This window comes from Catharus ustulatus, chromosome 10 (assembly GCF_009819885.2).
Source record: "Catharus ustulatus isolate bCatUst1 chromosome 10, bCatUst1.pri.v2, whole genome shotgun sequence".
NCBI classification, from domain to species: Eukaryota; Metazoa; Chordata; class Aves; order Passeriformes; family Turdidae; genus Catharus; species Catharus ustulatus.
This window is the reverse complement of record NC_046230.1, coordinates 6,231,100-6,247,822: the sequence shown is the minus strand read 5'-3', so window position 1 is coordinate 6,247,822 and position 16,723 is coordinate 6,231,100. Positions and strand designations below refer to the sequence as shown.

The 16,723-nt window shown below is 45.3% G+C and overlaps 1 protein-coding gene across 8 annotated transcripts in view; it reads right to left on the bottom strand.

Annotated features, from left to right (window-relative positions):
* The window catches only part of PPP2R3A (protein phosphatase 2 regulatory subunit B''alpha), a 56,796-nt gene that overhangs the window by 22,320 nt on the left and 17,753 nt on the right, over positions 1 to 16,723 (bottom strand). For 7 of the 8 annotated variants that reach the window (XR_006163033.1, XR_006163032.1, XM_033068613.1 and 4 more), the window contains 2 exons: positions 3,036 to 3,296; positions 1,970 to 2,073 (listed from right to left, as the gene is read on the bottom strand). Coding sequence is in view for 6 of the 8 variants with exons in the window: in XM_033068613.1 (XP_032924504.1) it covers positions 1,970 to 2,073; positions 3,036 to 3,296 (365 nt within the window). In the remaining 2 variants the exon portion in view is untranslated. Of the gene's footprint in view, positions 1 to 1,969; positions 2,074 to 3,035; positions 3,297 to 9,562; positions 9,695 to 16,723 lie in introns of those variants that run through there. The other variant, XM_033068617.1, reaches the window with a different exon arrangement.

The window sequence follows — 16,723 nt, the reverse complement described above, 5'->3', positions numbered from 1 at the left end:
ATAGAGAACAGCCTAATGAAAGCATTAGTAGGACTGTTTGGAGAAGTGTGTAAACTCAGTCCCCTTTGGTTGACAGTGCACATCTGACACAGCAGTTCTTGTCTGTCTTCTTCTCATACAAAATACTGCACTGGCCAAAGGTATCCGTTATGTGATTCACTCCAGAGAAACTCATGAAGAGAGGAACTCCATGCCATTTATCAAACACTGGTAACAGAATACAACATTTAGATGTATCAAACCCTACATTGGTCACATAGTATTAGAGAAATTCAGAAAACTACATAGTTTTCTTCATTAACTGTGAAATACAAGTGTACTGTAATTATTTACTGTGAGTGATTATTCACCACTTTCCTCTCCTGAAAGTGTACGAACATAGTACTGAACTGGCTGTAGTTCCCCAGCAAAGATCACAATAACTTGTTTTCTGCTAATTCTGCCCTCATCATTCTGGGAAAGACAAACTTTAGAAAAAAAAAATTGTTCTTTTAAATAAGCAAAAAAAGGTTTAGCAATCCTGTTGGCTGCACATTCATATCATGTTAACAGTCAATTAACAGATATATTCTAAATCAGCTGCAGAAAGAGGTGCTAATGTTTAAAAAATCTGGCACATAAAGGTGAATCCCAAATCCCTGGCTTAGCCACAAACAAAAAGATCTGACATTCAGAAATGTTTTATATTGAGCAATTCCTATAGACCTGACAAGCAGTGAGCATGTGGCATTTTGAGAAATCAGTCATCTACAAAGAAAATTGAAAATAGGCTTCAGCAACTACAGATACCTGGTTTAAAGTCACACCTGTGTTCACACAACTGCACTCAAACTCTACCAGAAATTTTACCTTTCTTCTGTTTTTCAGCTTTCCAGCAAAGATTTTGTAACTGTCAGAGGGGAAGAGGAGGGGATAAAAAAATAATATCTTTCTAAATGAGCAATTAAGTGAGAAAAGCATGGCTTGGAAATGGGGTAGTTAAAAGGATACAGAAGAAGGACATGACTACAGTCTGCAAATATCTGAAGAATGTGAAAATCAGAAGTGAAAATGTGGTATCATACATTAGGGATTAATTAGAAGTAATTGGAGGAACCTAAAGAAGGAAAAAATATTGTCTGTGTCAAGACAAACTTAAGAGACCACAGTCAACCATAACATTTTTGTAATTTTGCCAGGGTAACTAGAAGCTGCTTTGACAACATCATCACAAGAAATACTTTGGGAATTCAGGGTTAAAGGCTATGTCAAGAATCTGAAGAGCAAGCATTAAATAAAAAACTAGAACTCTCTCTAGAGAGGAGATGGAGATGCTGTTCAGGTGTTTAACAAAGTAGACTAAAGCCTGAATTGCCCCAGAGGGAAAAAGATTAGGCAAGAGAACAAGTCTGCTCCATGTCAGAGCTGACTCCAAGTACAATGCATCCATCCAGAGCTCTCCATTTCCACAGTGTGGACTGTCAAACCCCACAGGTGAATTCAACAGCTTGCTTGGAGAAGGTGGTAACTATTAAAGCTCCCAGAGTACCCAGTTATATGATGATGCTTATTTCCACATTCCTCTTTCTGTCCTGTAACATTATCACACACCTCCTCTCCCAATTCCCAAACAGCACTTGCTTAGTGCACCTGTGTAGAGCAATAGGGCTGGGCACAAATACACCCCAAATCCACAGACAACTACTAGCTATCTCAGAATAGCTGACACTTCTGGGGAAATTTAAATATATTTTATACACCAACTAACTCAAAACATCTTACTATCTATACAATTACTTCTAAGTTTGTGGATGTAACATGGAAACAAGTGTTCAGAGAGTTTGGGGGTAAAAGCTGATGTAGATTTTTAAGCCACTTAAAGAAGAGAAAAATTATTTGAAAAGTCTGGTGGAAAAAAAGGGGCAAAAAAGGACTTGTATGGCAGGCTGATCTCTTCTCCCAAAAAGAGTTTTGCATTTGCTATACTCACTTTCTCCACATGGACACAAAGGAGTGCACAGACACACGTCCTGTCCTCTCTCCCCCTGCCGCATTGAACAGAGGTGCTTTCCAGTACAGTGGGCAGCCACAGATCTGTAAGGAAAAACCAGGGCAAGGAGGAATACAAAAGCAATCCCAAGAGGAACCTGCTTGTTTACACACCAAATTCACCACTGAGACTTTACATAAGGGAAATAAAGTGGCAATGGCTTTCTGACTCACCTGTGTGCCATTTTTACCGCATGCCAAGGTTGAGAATTCAAACGTAACTTCCTACTTTGTCATGTGCCTCTTCAAGTGGCTGAGAAACAACACCCTCTCTGGCTAGGAAAAGGATCTGGACTACTCGAGCTCTTAAGCTTTGTTTGAACTGTTTAGCACAATCCCCTAGGAAGTGGAGAGACAGGCACCTCCTTCCAGGAGGACACTCATACCAGCTACATCCCCCACCCACCCTAAAAAAGGAGGGCCCATTCTCCTATGGGGTGACCTCTCACAGGCAGCAAAGGAACCTCAAGTCTCATTACAGACAATTAATGAGTAAGTGCCTAAAGGTGAAGTAAATCCCATCCTGCAATTTTCAGTGCAGTGCCTTCCACCCAGCACAGTCCATTATTTCCAATAGTGCAAGATCTCAGCAGGACAGCTACAAAAAGCCAAAAAAAGGTAGCTGATACTACCTGAAGCCACAGAGGCAAGCAAGTTTCTGTCTCTGAGTTTCTCAATGCTCTGGGCAGAAATATGAAGGACTAGAGAAACAAAAATGCTATTTGTATTTACTAAGAAATCTTAGAGAACTGCTTCATAAATCAAAGCAAGAACAAACACACACGTCTGATGTGACAATCAGCAAACTGCACTCATTTTTGTTTACTATGATCTAAATCTAAACAAAAAACTTCAGATCAAAAGGATAATGGTTCTTTTTCCCCCTACAACAGCTGCGAGACAGACTGAAACTAAAACAAAGTACCTCTCCCAAAATTAAAAACCTAAAGAACAGACTCACAGAATCATTAAGGTTGGAAAAGACCTTCAAGACCATCAGTGGTTACCTTTGCAATTTTCCCCATTTCACAGATGTTTGCTTTCTCATCTTCAAACTCTGTAAAGGCCTCTTCAATCCGCGCAATGATTTCTTCATGGTTAGTGCAGACATTTGGGAGTCCTTTAGGGAAGTAGAAACGTGGAATGTTTATGGGCACAGGGGTACTGCTGGTGGCTTTATTCACAGGCAGAGGAGTGCAAGTGCTAACCACAGGCTGCAGGGGGGCTGGGGATGAAGTTCCTGCCTTCTTCTCTTGTTTACTTTGAACCTGAAAATACAATGAATAACAAACACGTTTTAACATCATGGTACACGGAGCAGGAAAAAGTAGTTCGTACTTCTAGTGATTGGGAGAAAATTAAAGCCCACCAACAATTAAATTATGGTACAGGGATAAAAATAAGTCTTACATAGGCAATTAAAAATTCTGCATTATGAAGCAGTGTGAATTTAGGATATGTCACACCTGCTTTTATGCCATTTCTGGACATTTTACATATGTAGCTGTGGATCATGATTTCCTATTGAGTCACAGAACACACTCTGCAACTCGGTGATACCACAGACAAGGACAATGCTATTCCTTCTCATGCTGGTCTTGTCATTCTGCCCCATGAACAACAAAGTATCTGCTCTTTAGTATTTCCCCTCTGAACCAGAGCACCCACCCACACAGAAGGCTTGCCTAAAGTATGAGCAAGCTTACATTCAAACAAGGATATTTTCTATCCCTTGGGAACATAATTAGTTTTGCCAAAACACTGCTTCAGAGATAAATTAAGAAAAGATTTTCAAGACTTCCTTTTCAATTACAGCAAGCCTTTTATTCCGTGCCCAACTTAAACAGTCCCAGACCAAATTTTCTCAAAGGTACTAAGCACTGGTAAATCAATTTTTCCATCAGGAATTAGGAGCAGCCAGCAGAGTGCCATTAGACACTCACATGATGCCTTTTCCTCACTGCTCTCCTGTTGTAAGGAACATATGGCGGATATGGTGATCCCCACAGGATCCCCTCTCCAATGGATCTCTAGTTCTAGCTCTACATCACAGGCAGCATTTGTATTTCAATTCACAATGAGACCCTAAACCAGGGAATTTTTCAGACATGGGAGGGAACATTTCTTAAACTTTGACGAGTAACTACAGTATAAGCTGCAAAATCAGCTGCTGGAATGTGGAATAAGGAATTCCCTGCTCCCCCAGGGAGACACTCCTTCTTGGGAAAAGGCAACAGGCTTTTCCTCTGCACAATGGTTCCAATGCAAGAGTTTCATTAATGTAACAACATATGTGATAAGGCTCAGAAGGCAACAGTCAAGTAAATACAGCTGTGACTTTCAGTTTGTTTATTCTAACTGTTTCAAAACAAAATGGTTTTGGGATAAAGCAGCCAAGTCTGAGTCCATTAAATGCAGAAGAATGTATATGATGAACTGACTTTGCCTTACTATTTTCTATAAACTTGGAGCTTTTTTCGTAACACATAGTGAATCTCTCAACCAGCCATAGATTTGCTTTCAGTAAGGTAAAGAAGTGAAAATTGTTAAAGCTTCTTCAAGCACTACTTTTAGCTGCAGTTTATAATACCTTATAGCCCACTCATCAGAGACCCGTGGAAGAAGAGAGAGAAGGATTTTCTCCTCTTCACTCCTTTGCTTCGTGGATCTTTGTTAAATGGGAGGACCTCTTTCTTCTCCCAAATGCCCTCCCATTTCAGGAGCAGGAACACCAGCACACACATGCCACCAGCCAGAACATACTTTTGTCCTTGGCTGCTCTGTACAGAACACATTAACCTGGAGCTTGGGGTTCTTCAGGCTGTCCTCTTCTGCCTTGCTACACAGGAAAAGCTGGAGATCATTTCCAGCCTTCAATATTTCTATCAATACCAGTATTCAGAGTTTGAACATCTCTTAACCTTTGGAGAGCCAGCCTGACTACCAACACCTGTCCTCCCTCCTGTCCTCCTTAGACATTGCACATCTCTGTCTGCTCCTGAGCGATGCTGGAGCTCAGAGGGGGCCAGCTCGGAGGCTCAGGGAGTTCCTGGGGCTCACAAGGGCTGGAGGATGGTGAGCATCAGCCCTGGTCACTCTGTCCCTCAGCAGGACAATGCAATGATCTGAGGTGGTGGCAGAGGTTAAGCTGGGGAGAGCTGGACACTCACTTCAGGAGCACAGCTGACTGGGTTAAATAAAAGACAACTCTTCTCCTGGTTTCCTCCTGCCCTCTCCTCAGTGGAGAACCAAAAGCAAAGCCCAGACCAAGTGAATGTGTGTGGGGAGGGACAGCTGGCCCCAGCTTAGGGATCATACAAATCATCACTTCTGCTTTTACCATTTGCTCTCACCCTGCCTGCCCTGCCCAGCCAGGGGCTTCTCCAGCCAGGACCCAGCTCTCCTCAGGAGTTTTCCCTTTCTGGATCCCAGCAGAGGGGAAGTCCCTGCCGGTCTCTCACAGCACCATATTCATACAAACAATGCAAAGCTGGAACAGACAGTCGAGGTGCCAACTGCAGCCACTTGACTTCTATAATAGGACTTCACATCAGTTTGCTTGAAGGCCACTTCTCACAAACAGGTTTATTGCTCCCTAATCTCTTCAGGATATGCAGGCACTCCCGGCTGCCAGCACTGGGAGGAACGAAGAGACTCTAACTTAACAAAAAGATGTTCTTTCAATGGACACTGTCTCTTCACTGTAACAATATATCCCCTTCCCTTACAGCACAAGGGAATGATAAAATTGTATTTTTGTTTTCTTGGAAGGTGAAGAGAAGTCCCCAAATAGAGTACAACAGCACTGGGCCATTTTTCTCCCCTTCTGCACTTTGCACACAGCCTGAGCTGACCATGCTGGAACACAACTCACCCCCTCTGCCCAGCTCTCCACCTCCCAAAAACCCGAGCAGCTCCTGTGCCTCCAGGTACTCCCAGAGCCAGCAATGCTTGGTACCAGCTCACACAAGTCAGGATCACAGAGGATGTATTAAACTGCCTGATCCACATCCACCACACAAGCCAGAAGGTCAGACACCTATAGGACAAATAGAGGGAATTCTGGTGGCTTTTGAAGGAGGGAGCCAGTCCAGACCCAGGCTCCCAGCTGACCTTCCCAGTAAGTCTGACTCACTCACTCCTGCTCAGTCCAAGCCAAACGAGGAGCAAGCACTGCTCAGGGATAGCTGCTTTTCACATTCTGCCTCAGGAATAGAAATACAACTTTTGAACTTTGTCTTCTTCCTCTTCATATAAGAAATGAGCTGTTCATCACACAATGAGAGAAAAAAAAAAAAAAGCAGCAACTAGTCCTTGAGGATCTTGTTCCCTATAACAACCCTACAAATCAATACTCTGGGATGGGTATAACCAGATGCAAACCACTATGGGGACAAGAAGAAGTTAATTACAACGTTTCGTGAAAAAAATGTAAGAAAGTGGTATGACTGGAAATTCCGTGGAAATTCCTTGGAAATAAACAGTTTTTTACTGCAAAAAAGTAGCCTTAAATGCTGTTTGCATAGCAGAACACACTTCTCCAACAGAGATGTGCATTTTCAGAAAGGACAACTAAGAAAGGAAACAACAAATACTTTAATAAATCTTTTAGCTCTGTTACAATAATTAACATATAAACATTTTTTTTTTGTTCTAGAGAAAGATGAGATTAAAGGCCATTCTCAAATACCACTCTGTAGCATTCTGTAATTTCCCCTAACTAAAATTTGTCCATCCACTATACCACCTTTTGCCAGCCATACAGTTTATTTACGGGCAGACAAAAATAGTGACATCTGTGTTATAAATAAACCAGACAGAACTACAGCCCCATTGTAGCTACACAAACAAAGCACAGACTAAAGCTCTGCCATCCCAGCCTGTCTCCCAGGGATGTGCCAGTCCCAGCACAAAACTCCATGGAAGAAAGCAGTATCACATCAAGTGCTCAAATTCTTCCTACTCCTTCCTCCTGGTCCCAGGCTCCAACAGGGTCCTAGATAATATATTCACCAGTTTCTTGCTTTATTTCCAAAAGGGATATTGTAATCTTCTTTTCTAGGGTGCAGTGACTCAGCCTTGGTTCTCGCAGTCCACAATGCTGACTTAATGTCTCCTTTCATTTTTCATAGTTCCTGCCTTCCTGAAGTCTGATGGTACCTGGACACAAGCCATCCTCAAAGCTCATCAGCTCTCCAGCACTGCTTTGTATCTCTCACCCGAGACTTTCTCTTCCCTTCCCTCCCTGAAGCCCTTTCCCATCAATGAACCTTCCTTCTGCCTCTTTCTTACCCATTTTAAGGGCAGCAAGAACAAAGGTTCATCTGCACACGGTTCCAAACACCACAGAGCTATGAGAAAATGCATTTCTGGAGAGAATATTTTCTTCTAGGAAACAAACTCACCAGCAGAAACAAAGTCCAATCACAGCAAAACAAAAATGAAAACAAACTCTTCCTAAGAAACTCAAAAACCCAAAAGGATTTAGGTGAGAGTAGACACAGTGCTAATTGTAAGGTTGGATCAAGTTCCTCATGGCCTTATCCAGTTGAGTTTTGCAAACAGGCCTCACATGCCTCCACTGACTACCTAGTGGAAGGGGAAGCTAAGGGATGAGCTAAACACAGCCTGCAGCTCTTGGAAATGCAGCTACAGTGACAATGGAACCAAACTGCAGCTTGGGAGGGTTAGGCTGGAGGGAAGCACAGTCTGTGAGAGGTGGCCAAGAGGGGCTGGGCAAATCCCTATCCTTGGGAAAAGCCAGCACTGATGTGACCCAGCGTTAGAAACAGTATATCTACAACTGAGATATTGGATTAGAGACCTCCCTTCCTCCCAACATTACTATGGGAAGCTCTCTGTTCCTTCCATAAATAGTCCCACAAAGGATAAGCACAAGAACTGAGATTTCCAGCTCTTGGGACAGAAGTTTACCAACACCCTTCTCTTCCCTTCCTTCCTGGCCAGCATCTGTGTTTTCCACAAAGCACCTCTCATTCACCTCTCTGCTCCCTATCACCACCTTTTCACCTGTCAGTACTTTTGTTTGCTTACTGGGCCCAGTTACCTCTACTCTCAGCTCATCCCAAGCCCCAGGTACAGCAACATTCAACTATACCTCACTGGTGCCACGTGGGAGAGCTCCCATCCCTGCCCTCCACCTCCAGAGGTCCAGTGACACTCTGGGAACTGATTTCACCCACTTGGAAAGGCAGCAAACAGACTTGGCTTTGTTCTGATGATATTCTACTGGTTTATGAATTAAGCCAGCTCACAGAAAGACGTGTGGGGCCCAGGGCAAGAGAACGGTGACATATGGTGAGGAGGTAGCAAGAAAAGAAGAAAAGTACTATACTATCTTTCTGGAATACTGCAAGTGCCCACTGCAGTATTTCACTTGCCTTGAAGGGGCAGCCCCAGAGCAGTCATTCCCAAGACATTCAGCAGTGAAAGTGTTCCTGCTTCACACCAGGCAGAGGGCTCATGGACCAAAAGCCTCGTCCATTTTTCCAGCTGTTCCAGCCGGAGGTCTCATCCCTCCCGACCCCAGTTGTGCCCTTAGTGATCAGACTAACTCAGGAGAGGGAATTTAGCTGCACTCTGGTTCCTGACAGTCTCTCCAAACTGCTCGGCCCCGCCCAAGCCATTACTGCACATTATTACCTCATCCAATTCTCCCCCAGGGAGTGAAAAACACACGTTCCAGAGATTAACCTCTGAGATGTACTTTAACGTGTCACCGGAACGCATGAAAAATGTGCCACAGTATGTTTTGGAGCAATTTTAATGCTGTTTCTTAGGAAACAGCTGCACTGCTCCTAATTTCAACTTTTTAATTTCCTCACTGGGTCACCTATTATTTAAATATAGATAAAGCTCAAGATGGGCCGATTTCAGCAAATTGTGAGCCGTCTAGATCTGGAGTGACTACATGTCCATTTGGTATCCTAGCACATCCAATCTTTTGTCAGTTGTTCCAGAGAGAGAGTACAGCAGCTGGGATTTACCAAAAACACACAGCTGTGATACAATTTCCATTTCTTTGGCTACCCCTCTGTGATCTTCAGGGTCTTTTCCAGACTTAATGATTCTACTAGCTCCTTCAGCCTCAGCCCAAAGAGGGTAGGAAACAGCACAAAGATGCACCTTGGGATGGTAAAAATCATAGAAAGCAAAACCAGGTAGGCTGGTGTGCACAAATCTGTACAGTTCACAGCACAACGTTGTGGCTTTTCCCATATGCAACAACAAACATTCAGAGCAATCACACAAAAAATCTCACAGAAAATACTTAAGTCTTACAATACTTCTCCCCATTATCAAATCACTGCCCTTGCTGTTAATTTCCCCCCTTGTTTACAAAGACATTTTAACTCTGCAATCTAAGCCGGGAATGTTTATTTTTGAACCTGCTGGTATCTAGCTGCAAATAACTTTCTGCAAATAGACTCGCCTAGAGGGGACACAGATTGATTCTCTGATCCAATAAAAAAATACAAGAAAAAAGAGATAAAGAAACGCCAAGCATCCAAACCTGGGCCTGCTGGAAGGCCTTGAGCCGCCTCTTGAATCGAGATGGAAGAACAAAGTCACAGCCCTTGGCAAGGAAAGCTAGCTCCCCTCCCAGATCTGGGTCCCTCCGCAGAGAACTCTCCTTGATCATCATCCTGGGCAGCTCCTAAGCAGATGTTGACCTTTCCAGAAGGGGCACGGGCACTCTGTAGGAGACCACGTCAAGACCAGCACGTTGCTTTCTTGGTTTTGATTTTTTACAGGCAAAAAATGACAAATGGCTTCAACATATTATGTCTTCTCTCTCTTCACAAGGATAACATTTAGCAATTTTATCTCACTCCTGAAGCCAGAGCTCCCTATTTAACCAATAGTCAAAGTGTCTTTCAGTACCACCAGGATCTTCTGCCTTCTTGTAATACTTTAATTGAGAAACATGATCTACAAGTGAATCTATTTCCCTGCTGGCTACATGACAGACAATCTGTCCTTGGCTTGTAATAGGCCAGGGGTGACATGAGAAAGGAAGCACCCACCACCACTACCAAGAGCTCTAAAATTAGATGCCCTGCAGAAGTGGCTAAATATACCGTCTTCCTCAATAGTTCCTACTTTGTGTGCTCCAGTGCTGGGACCTGAGGGGCACCCCTGGGTCAGTCAGGTTCAGCTAGAGTTAAACCAGGCTCAGCCAAGGGCCCTGCCTGTGGGATGGCAGTGGTTTGAGGTCCCAGCTGCTGAGGTGATGAAGCAGAGGAGCAGCATTAGTTCCCACTCTTGACTGAAGGCTGTAATTTTCAAAAAACATCATTTTTTCCTTCTTGCTGGAAAAAGCAAATAATGTAGCGCCTTTATGCCAAGCAAGCGCATAAGGATGATCTTGGATAATAAGCTCAGTCATTCCCAAGCAGTTCTTAAGAAAACAGTTTCCTAAGGACATCAAAATGCATCACTCTTGTTATTCACTTTCCCCATAACTCTCACGAGGCAAAGCAATTCTCAGGGGACAATAGTCTACTTTTTCACTGCACAACTCGGAGCAAGCAGATTTCAAACTCTTGCTCTAACTTTGTCTAGGCTTGTTAGAAGTGTGTTCTCCCTCTTTTATCATGAGAATGATGCTGAACAAGGGCCTAAATCCAATTCTTCCCACACAAAAGAGTCCTATGGAGTGCTTCCCCTACCTGACTGTAAAACGTGAGCTGCTCTGCCAGGAGGCTAAATTCAGTAACACAGAAAAACACCCAATTTCAAGCTAGTAGGGGCTTGCTCTCATCAAGGTATTGCATTTGAAATGCAAAGATCTCAGTGAGCCTCACAACAGAAAGCTTTTATTGGACACGTGTCTCTGATGTCTTCTCCTGGGTTCCTGTAGAAAGCCCCAAGTTACCATGAAGTCCAAAAGAGTACAGAGCCTACCAGAGTGGCACAAAGAGGATGGGGAGGGAAAAATAACCTCCAAAAAGAAAAAGGCAGGCAGGAATGCTTGAAGTGGAACTGCCACCAAATAAAGGATACACAGATCCATGTGCAATACATTTGGAACAAATCTGGTTTTTCTTACTCTGACAATTTTTTTCTAAATATTAAGGCAATACCTAAAGAGCCCATGAGGCTGCACTGTACTGGGAGTGCTGCAGATCTCAGCATGTCAGGAGGTGATTTATTGTAAATCATCTGTGGCAAGTGATGAATTACTTCATGTTCTGCTTACAGCCTGCAGAGGAAATGAAGCCCAAGGAACCTCTCTGACCTCCAGCTACATCCAGACCAGTACAGAGACCTTTGACAGACGTATGCATTAAAGAGACACACTGATCTGTAGCCACTAGCTCCTACTTTAAAAAACCAGCACAGCCAAGTACTTTTCATGCTCAAATTAATGAGTCACAAAAGATCTCAGAAGCTAATGAGGTTTTCATTGAAAACCTGATAAAACACAAGTAATCCAGAGGCAAGGCTCACTGTGTCTGTATTCCAGTGTTTTGGAATAGCAGGTTTCTAGCATGCTACCTCCTATCCTCAAAACACAGAAGGTGGGTATAAAGAAAAATATAAACATACAGTACTATGAGAAACCAACAGTAAGAGAATCTTGTTTCAACAGCTTCAAAGTCAACTGGACAAAACCCAGAGCAGAAAAGTCTGGTCTCAACAGCCAGACCAACTGCACAAGCCACAAACTCAGAAATGCCTCCTTGCTGTAGGTGACCCAGGTTAAAGGTGAGAGATGCCAGATTGCCTGTTAGGTGCCTCTCATTCTGAGATACTTTAGATTCATTTAATACTTGTTTTTATTTCAGTAACTGTTACCAACAGGAAAACACCCATAGTTATTCACTATTTGTGTTGAGAAGTAATGAATAATTGATGTTTGAAAGGAGTGCAGATTGTGTGTATAGCTTAAATGACAGATATTACCAATATCTGCTCAAAAATTTTAACATACGTAAGCTGAAAGTTGATTTTCCAGAAAGAGTTTTACATTTTAGACACATTTTAAGAATACACAATTTTTTCAGAACAAAGTTAAAGTTACTGTGACATTATAGAAGCCACTTTTTACAATTACAGTAGTTTCACGAATACAAGCCGCACGGATTATAAGCCGCACCCCCGGTGCCTCGACAATGTTGCTGTCTTTGTCAATAGATAAGCCGCACCCCGAATATTAGCCGCACTTTCGTTCATCGCGAGAATCCGTGCGCAGCTTTCACAAATTGGCCAATTAGTAACAGGATCGCGGCATAGCGGGCTTTACTGGCTCGGGGCGGGGCCAGGAAGGCTCGGCCCGCTCATGGTTGCCGACGGGGCCGGGTGGCCCAGCTCAGCGCCACGGCTCGGCGGGGCTGGCCGGGTGGTGCTGCCGCCGCCGCCGCCGGGCTCGCTGGCCCCCCTCTCCCGTCAGCACCGCCCCGCTGCCGCGTTCGCTCGCCCGGCTGGCAGGGTTGCCGCCGCCGGGCTCGCCGCCCGCCCCGCTGCCGCTTTCGCTCGCCCCGCTGCCGCTTTCGCTCGCCCCGCTGCCGCTTTCGCTCGCCCTGCGCCGCGCCTCGCGAGCGCCGCGCCCGCCCGGCCCCGCGGCGCTTCCGCGAGCCGCGAGCGGCGGCGCTTCGGCGAGCCGCGAGCGGCGGCGCTTCGGCGAGCGGCGGCGCTTCGGCGAGCCGCGAGCGGCGGCGCTTTCGCGAGCCGCGAGCGGCGGCGCTTCGGCGAGCGGCGGCGCTTCGGCGAGCCGCGAGCGGCGGCGCTTCGGCGAGCGGCGAGCGGCGGCGCTTCGGCGAGCGGCGGCGCTTCGGCGAGCGGCGGCGCTTCGGTGAGCCGCGAGCGGCGGCGCTTCGGCGAGCGGCGGCGCTTCGGCGAGCCGCGAGCGGCGGCGCTTGCGAGCGGCGCTTTCGCTCGCCCCGCCGGCAGGGCTGCCGCCGCCGCCACCAGGCTCGCCGGCCGCCCCCTCCCGTCTGCACCACCGCCGCGTTTCCTCGCCCTGGCCGGCACTGCAGGCCCCCGCACCGCCGGGCTCCCCCACGCTGCTGGCCCCAATTCTGCTGGGCTTCCCCCGCTGCCAGGCAGCCCCACCCGCCGGCCTTCCTGCTTCTGCCATGCTCCCCTGCACTGCTAGCCCCAGTTCTCCCGGGCTCCCCCGCCCTGCTGGCTCAGGCTCTGCCGCCCGCCCCCCGCACTGCTGGCCCCGCCTCTGCCCGGCTTTCCCCCCTCTGCCGGGGCCGGCCGGGCTCCAGCTTGGCTTGGGGCTGCCGCGGGCTCTCACTTCCGTGTTGGCAGCTTTTAGAATTTTGTTAATAGATTAGCCGCCCCGGAATATTAGCCGCACTTCCGGGTTTCCACCAAAATTTTGGTCAAATTGGTGCGGCTTGTATTCGTGAAATTACTGTAATCACTGACAATTTACAATTAATTACAAGATCTTTGATAAAAATATCATTACATTTGCAAAACAAAGAAGTGCACAAAAGTATGAGGGGGCAGAATGACAGTTGCAAAGTTAACCTTGACTTTCTGTGATTCAGATACAGTTAACTCTGCTCAGAGCCTTCTTAGGGCCCATGATTTAAGCACAGAACACAGACATTTTGATACAAAAATGCAAAGCGTGTGGCCTTGAGATGGTGTTTCAGGGCACAGGGAGTTAAGAACCTTGTGAGAGTCCCAGGAACACCCACCCCATCAGTCATTCAGGAGAGGCAGGATTAGACAGAAACTACCTAGAGCCCACCCAGAGGAAATGTGGAAACAGGGAACAGCCCTGGGTACTTCATTTAAGGCTCCACACCTGAAATATAACATGGTTATAAAGGTGGTTTTATCAATCCCACAAACCCTCTGCTCCCAGATCCACAGTCCCTGGCCAGAAATGGTTGCATCACCCACCTGACCTCAGTCTGAGCTATTCCACTTACTTACTAAGACGGCAGAAAACAAAAATATTAGTTAGGTTTAACTTATATAGATTTAGGTTTAACTTATATACAAGCACCACAGTCAGTATGAAGAAGATTTCAGAACCATACAATAGGAAGCAGAAGTATGGAGGAGAGAGAAATGGGAAGCAGAACTGCTCTTTCTGGCTCACTACAACACAAGTAATCCTTTTGAGGAGATACCCAACAGTGGAGGGACACAAACCAAAAGGGTCTCTTTGCATCAAAGCCTGGCCCTGACCTCTGCTCCCAAAATTATTCATAAACTTTATTCAACAGCTCTTGAAATACAACACAGGAGCAGAACACATATTAGAGCCCTGCACCACTCACATGGTTCTGAAAACAGAAGGACCACATTGCTTACAGATTTTTCTAGGGTTCTTTCACTAAAGCACCACTCCAAGCATTAGCTGAATTTACTCTGCCAAATCAGCCAACCTGTACAGGTTGGCAGACCAAGGACACAGAGAGGTTATGGTCAAAAACATCCACCACTGACTTCCCCAAGGACTTTGCATATGACATTTTACTCAAAGGTAACAGTCTTTACCTTCCAACACACCCCAACACTCAGCATTTCTGCAGGTCAGCTCAGAGCATCCCAACAGCCCTATCTCCACCTTCTTCATTGCTTACAGCTCCCAGTTTCCTCCAGTTCCCTCAAACCTGCTGGTCCATCCAGGATCCTTACAGCCCTCCTTACTACAGACAGAAATACAGATAAGTACTTGGGGGCTTGCTGACCTTTAAAAGGCAACTGCACTGTTCTCACTGAACTATTTTTTTCAAACCCAACATACTAAAAACTCAGGCTTGAGGCAGGCACAGAGAACAGGAAATCCCAAAACAAATAGTTAGGAGGTTTAGAGATAAGCAACGGAAAACTGGATCTCAGAATGGGAAATGTTGGACAGTCTAAAAGTATGCAATGCTTCCTGGCCTGCCCAAAAGAAGTGTGATGCCCTTATTATGTGCTCTGCAAAATTGATGGACTTCTTGAGTATTCATTTCCTAGTTTCTAAATATTTGGATTTTGAAGATGAAGAGGTAAGTAATCCTATTGTTCTCTGTGGAGGAGCATAATTTGCTTCACGATACAGAGGAAGTCTGTTGCTGATATAAGTTAGCACAGATTGAACACAGATAGACCATCTGAGCCAGAGAACAGCCTGGTCTGAAGGATTCTCCCTCTCCTTTTTCATTGTTTAGCATTTGAGGGATATTAAATCTGTCACAACCTTCACAAACGAAAGGAGTGCTGCATTTTCATTAGCCTCAGAGCTCTGGGGTTTCTGCATGTGTGCCCAGATATTTGATAAGAGTTTTATGAGCCTTAAGAAAATACAACAAGAACTTTGCGTAATTGAGGCACACGTGAAATACCGAGTGAGAACCCACAAGCAGCTTCAATGACATCCAGAGTGATCCAGGAATATGGATGAGATGCTACACCTAGCAAGTGCCACAAACACCAGCAAACCTCAGGGCAAGAAAAGAACCAGCAGCCCAGTGCCTTGTGCCCACTGCTGAGGGGACCAGCTGTCTCCACATCCTCTGCCTCCCCAAAAGCTCTTCCCTCTGGGCATCTGCACAAGGCAAGGGTTGTGTGACTGCTCTGGTAGCTGTGGAGCACATGTCCATAGAAGGCAGGCTGGGAGCAGACACACTCACAGCTAGGTGGGACCAGGGGAACACAACCTGCCAAGGCACCACACTCAGAAGCCACTTGGCAGCATAAATGCATCCCGTTTTCAAGCATTACATAAAATCTGCCACAAAACCAGTGTCACACTTCATCAAACACATTTTTGTTAGAAAATTTTTAAAATAATGTACAAGGCAAGATTACAAGGGATTACTTTAGAGATTATTGAGCTGTTTAATTCTACACTCTCTGAGGAAAAAGATTCTTTCCCCTGCTAGAAATAACAGAATACCATTTTCTGTAAGCAAAGTTGCCCAGAGCAACAACCGAAACTCTTGGAGAACCTGGTCTAAAAGAATCTCAGCACCATCATGTAGGGTAAGATATAACCCATGTACCCTTCATAAGAGCTGCATCAAATTCTGGCCAAAAGTGGCCAGTTTTGAAAAAATGCAGATTAAGCTCCAACTGGAAGAAGCTGTGAAAGTTCACTTACAACCTGGGCACTTTCTCAGTACCTAGGTGGAAGGGGGATTTTGGAAATTGAGTCCTCTCTTCAGCTACTGCCTACTTAGTAATATGGCAACAAGTTTTCTTGAAATTTGGCAACTGTTACCAAAGGAAAAGCACTGAGTGCTCAACAGACAGCCCTGGCTTCCCTCTAAAGCAGGCTCCCATCAAGACCCTTTTCCTGGGAAAACCTACTCCTCATCTGAGATACAAGCAATGCAGACTTCACATGATTCCATGCACTGGGGACAGGGAAAGCAAAACTAAATCCTCTGAGATTGTCCTTTGTCCCATGGACGATTGGTCCCTTTAGGAACCAGTGATGAGGAGGACAAGAAAGGCTGCTTAGAGGTGGAAGAATCAGTTCTCACTGAACTTCTGAGAGCCCAATACTTGGTCCCAGAAATAATTATTTATACTTATTACAGTAGTTATTACTACACCCTATTATAAGGGACCCATTTAAACCACAGGCAAACAGTCTACAGGAGCACCAGCAGGAAAGGATCAATCTCAACAGTGAAACTCCATGTCAGAACCTATTTTATTTTCTCATGGGTTTCAGTTTCCTTTTTTTGTTTGTATTTAAATAAAGGCT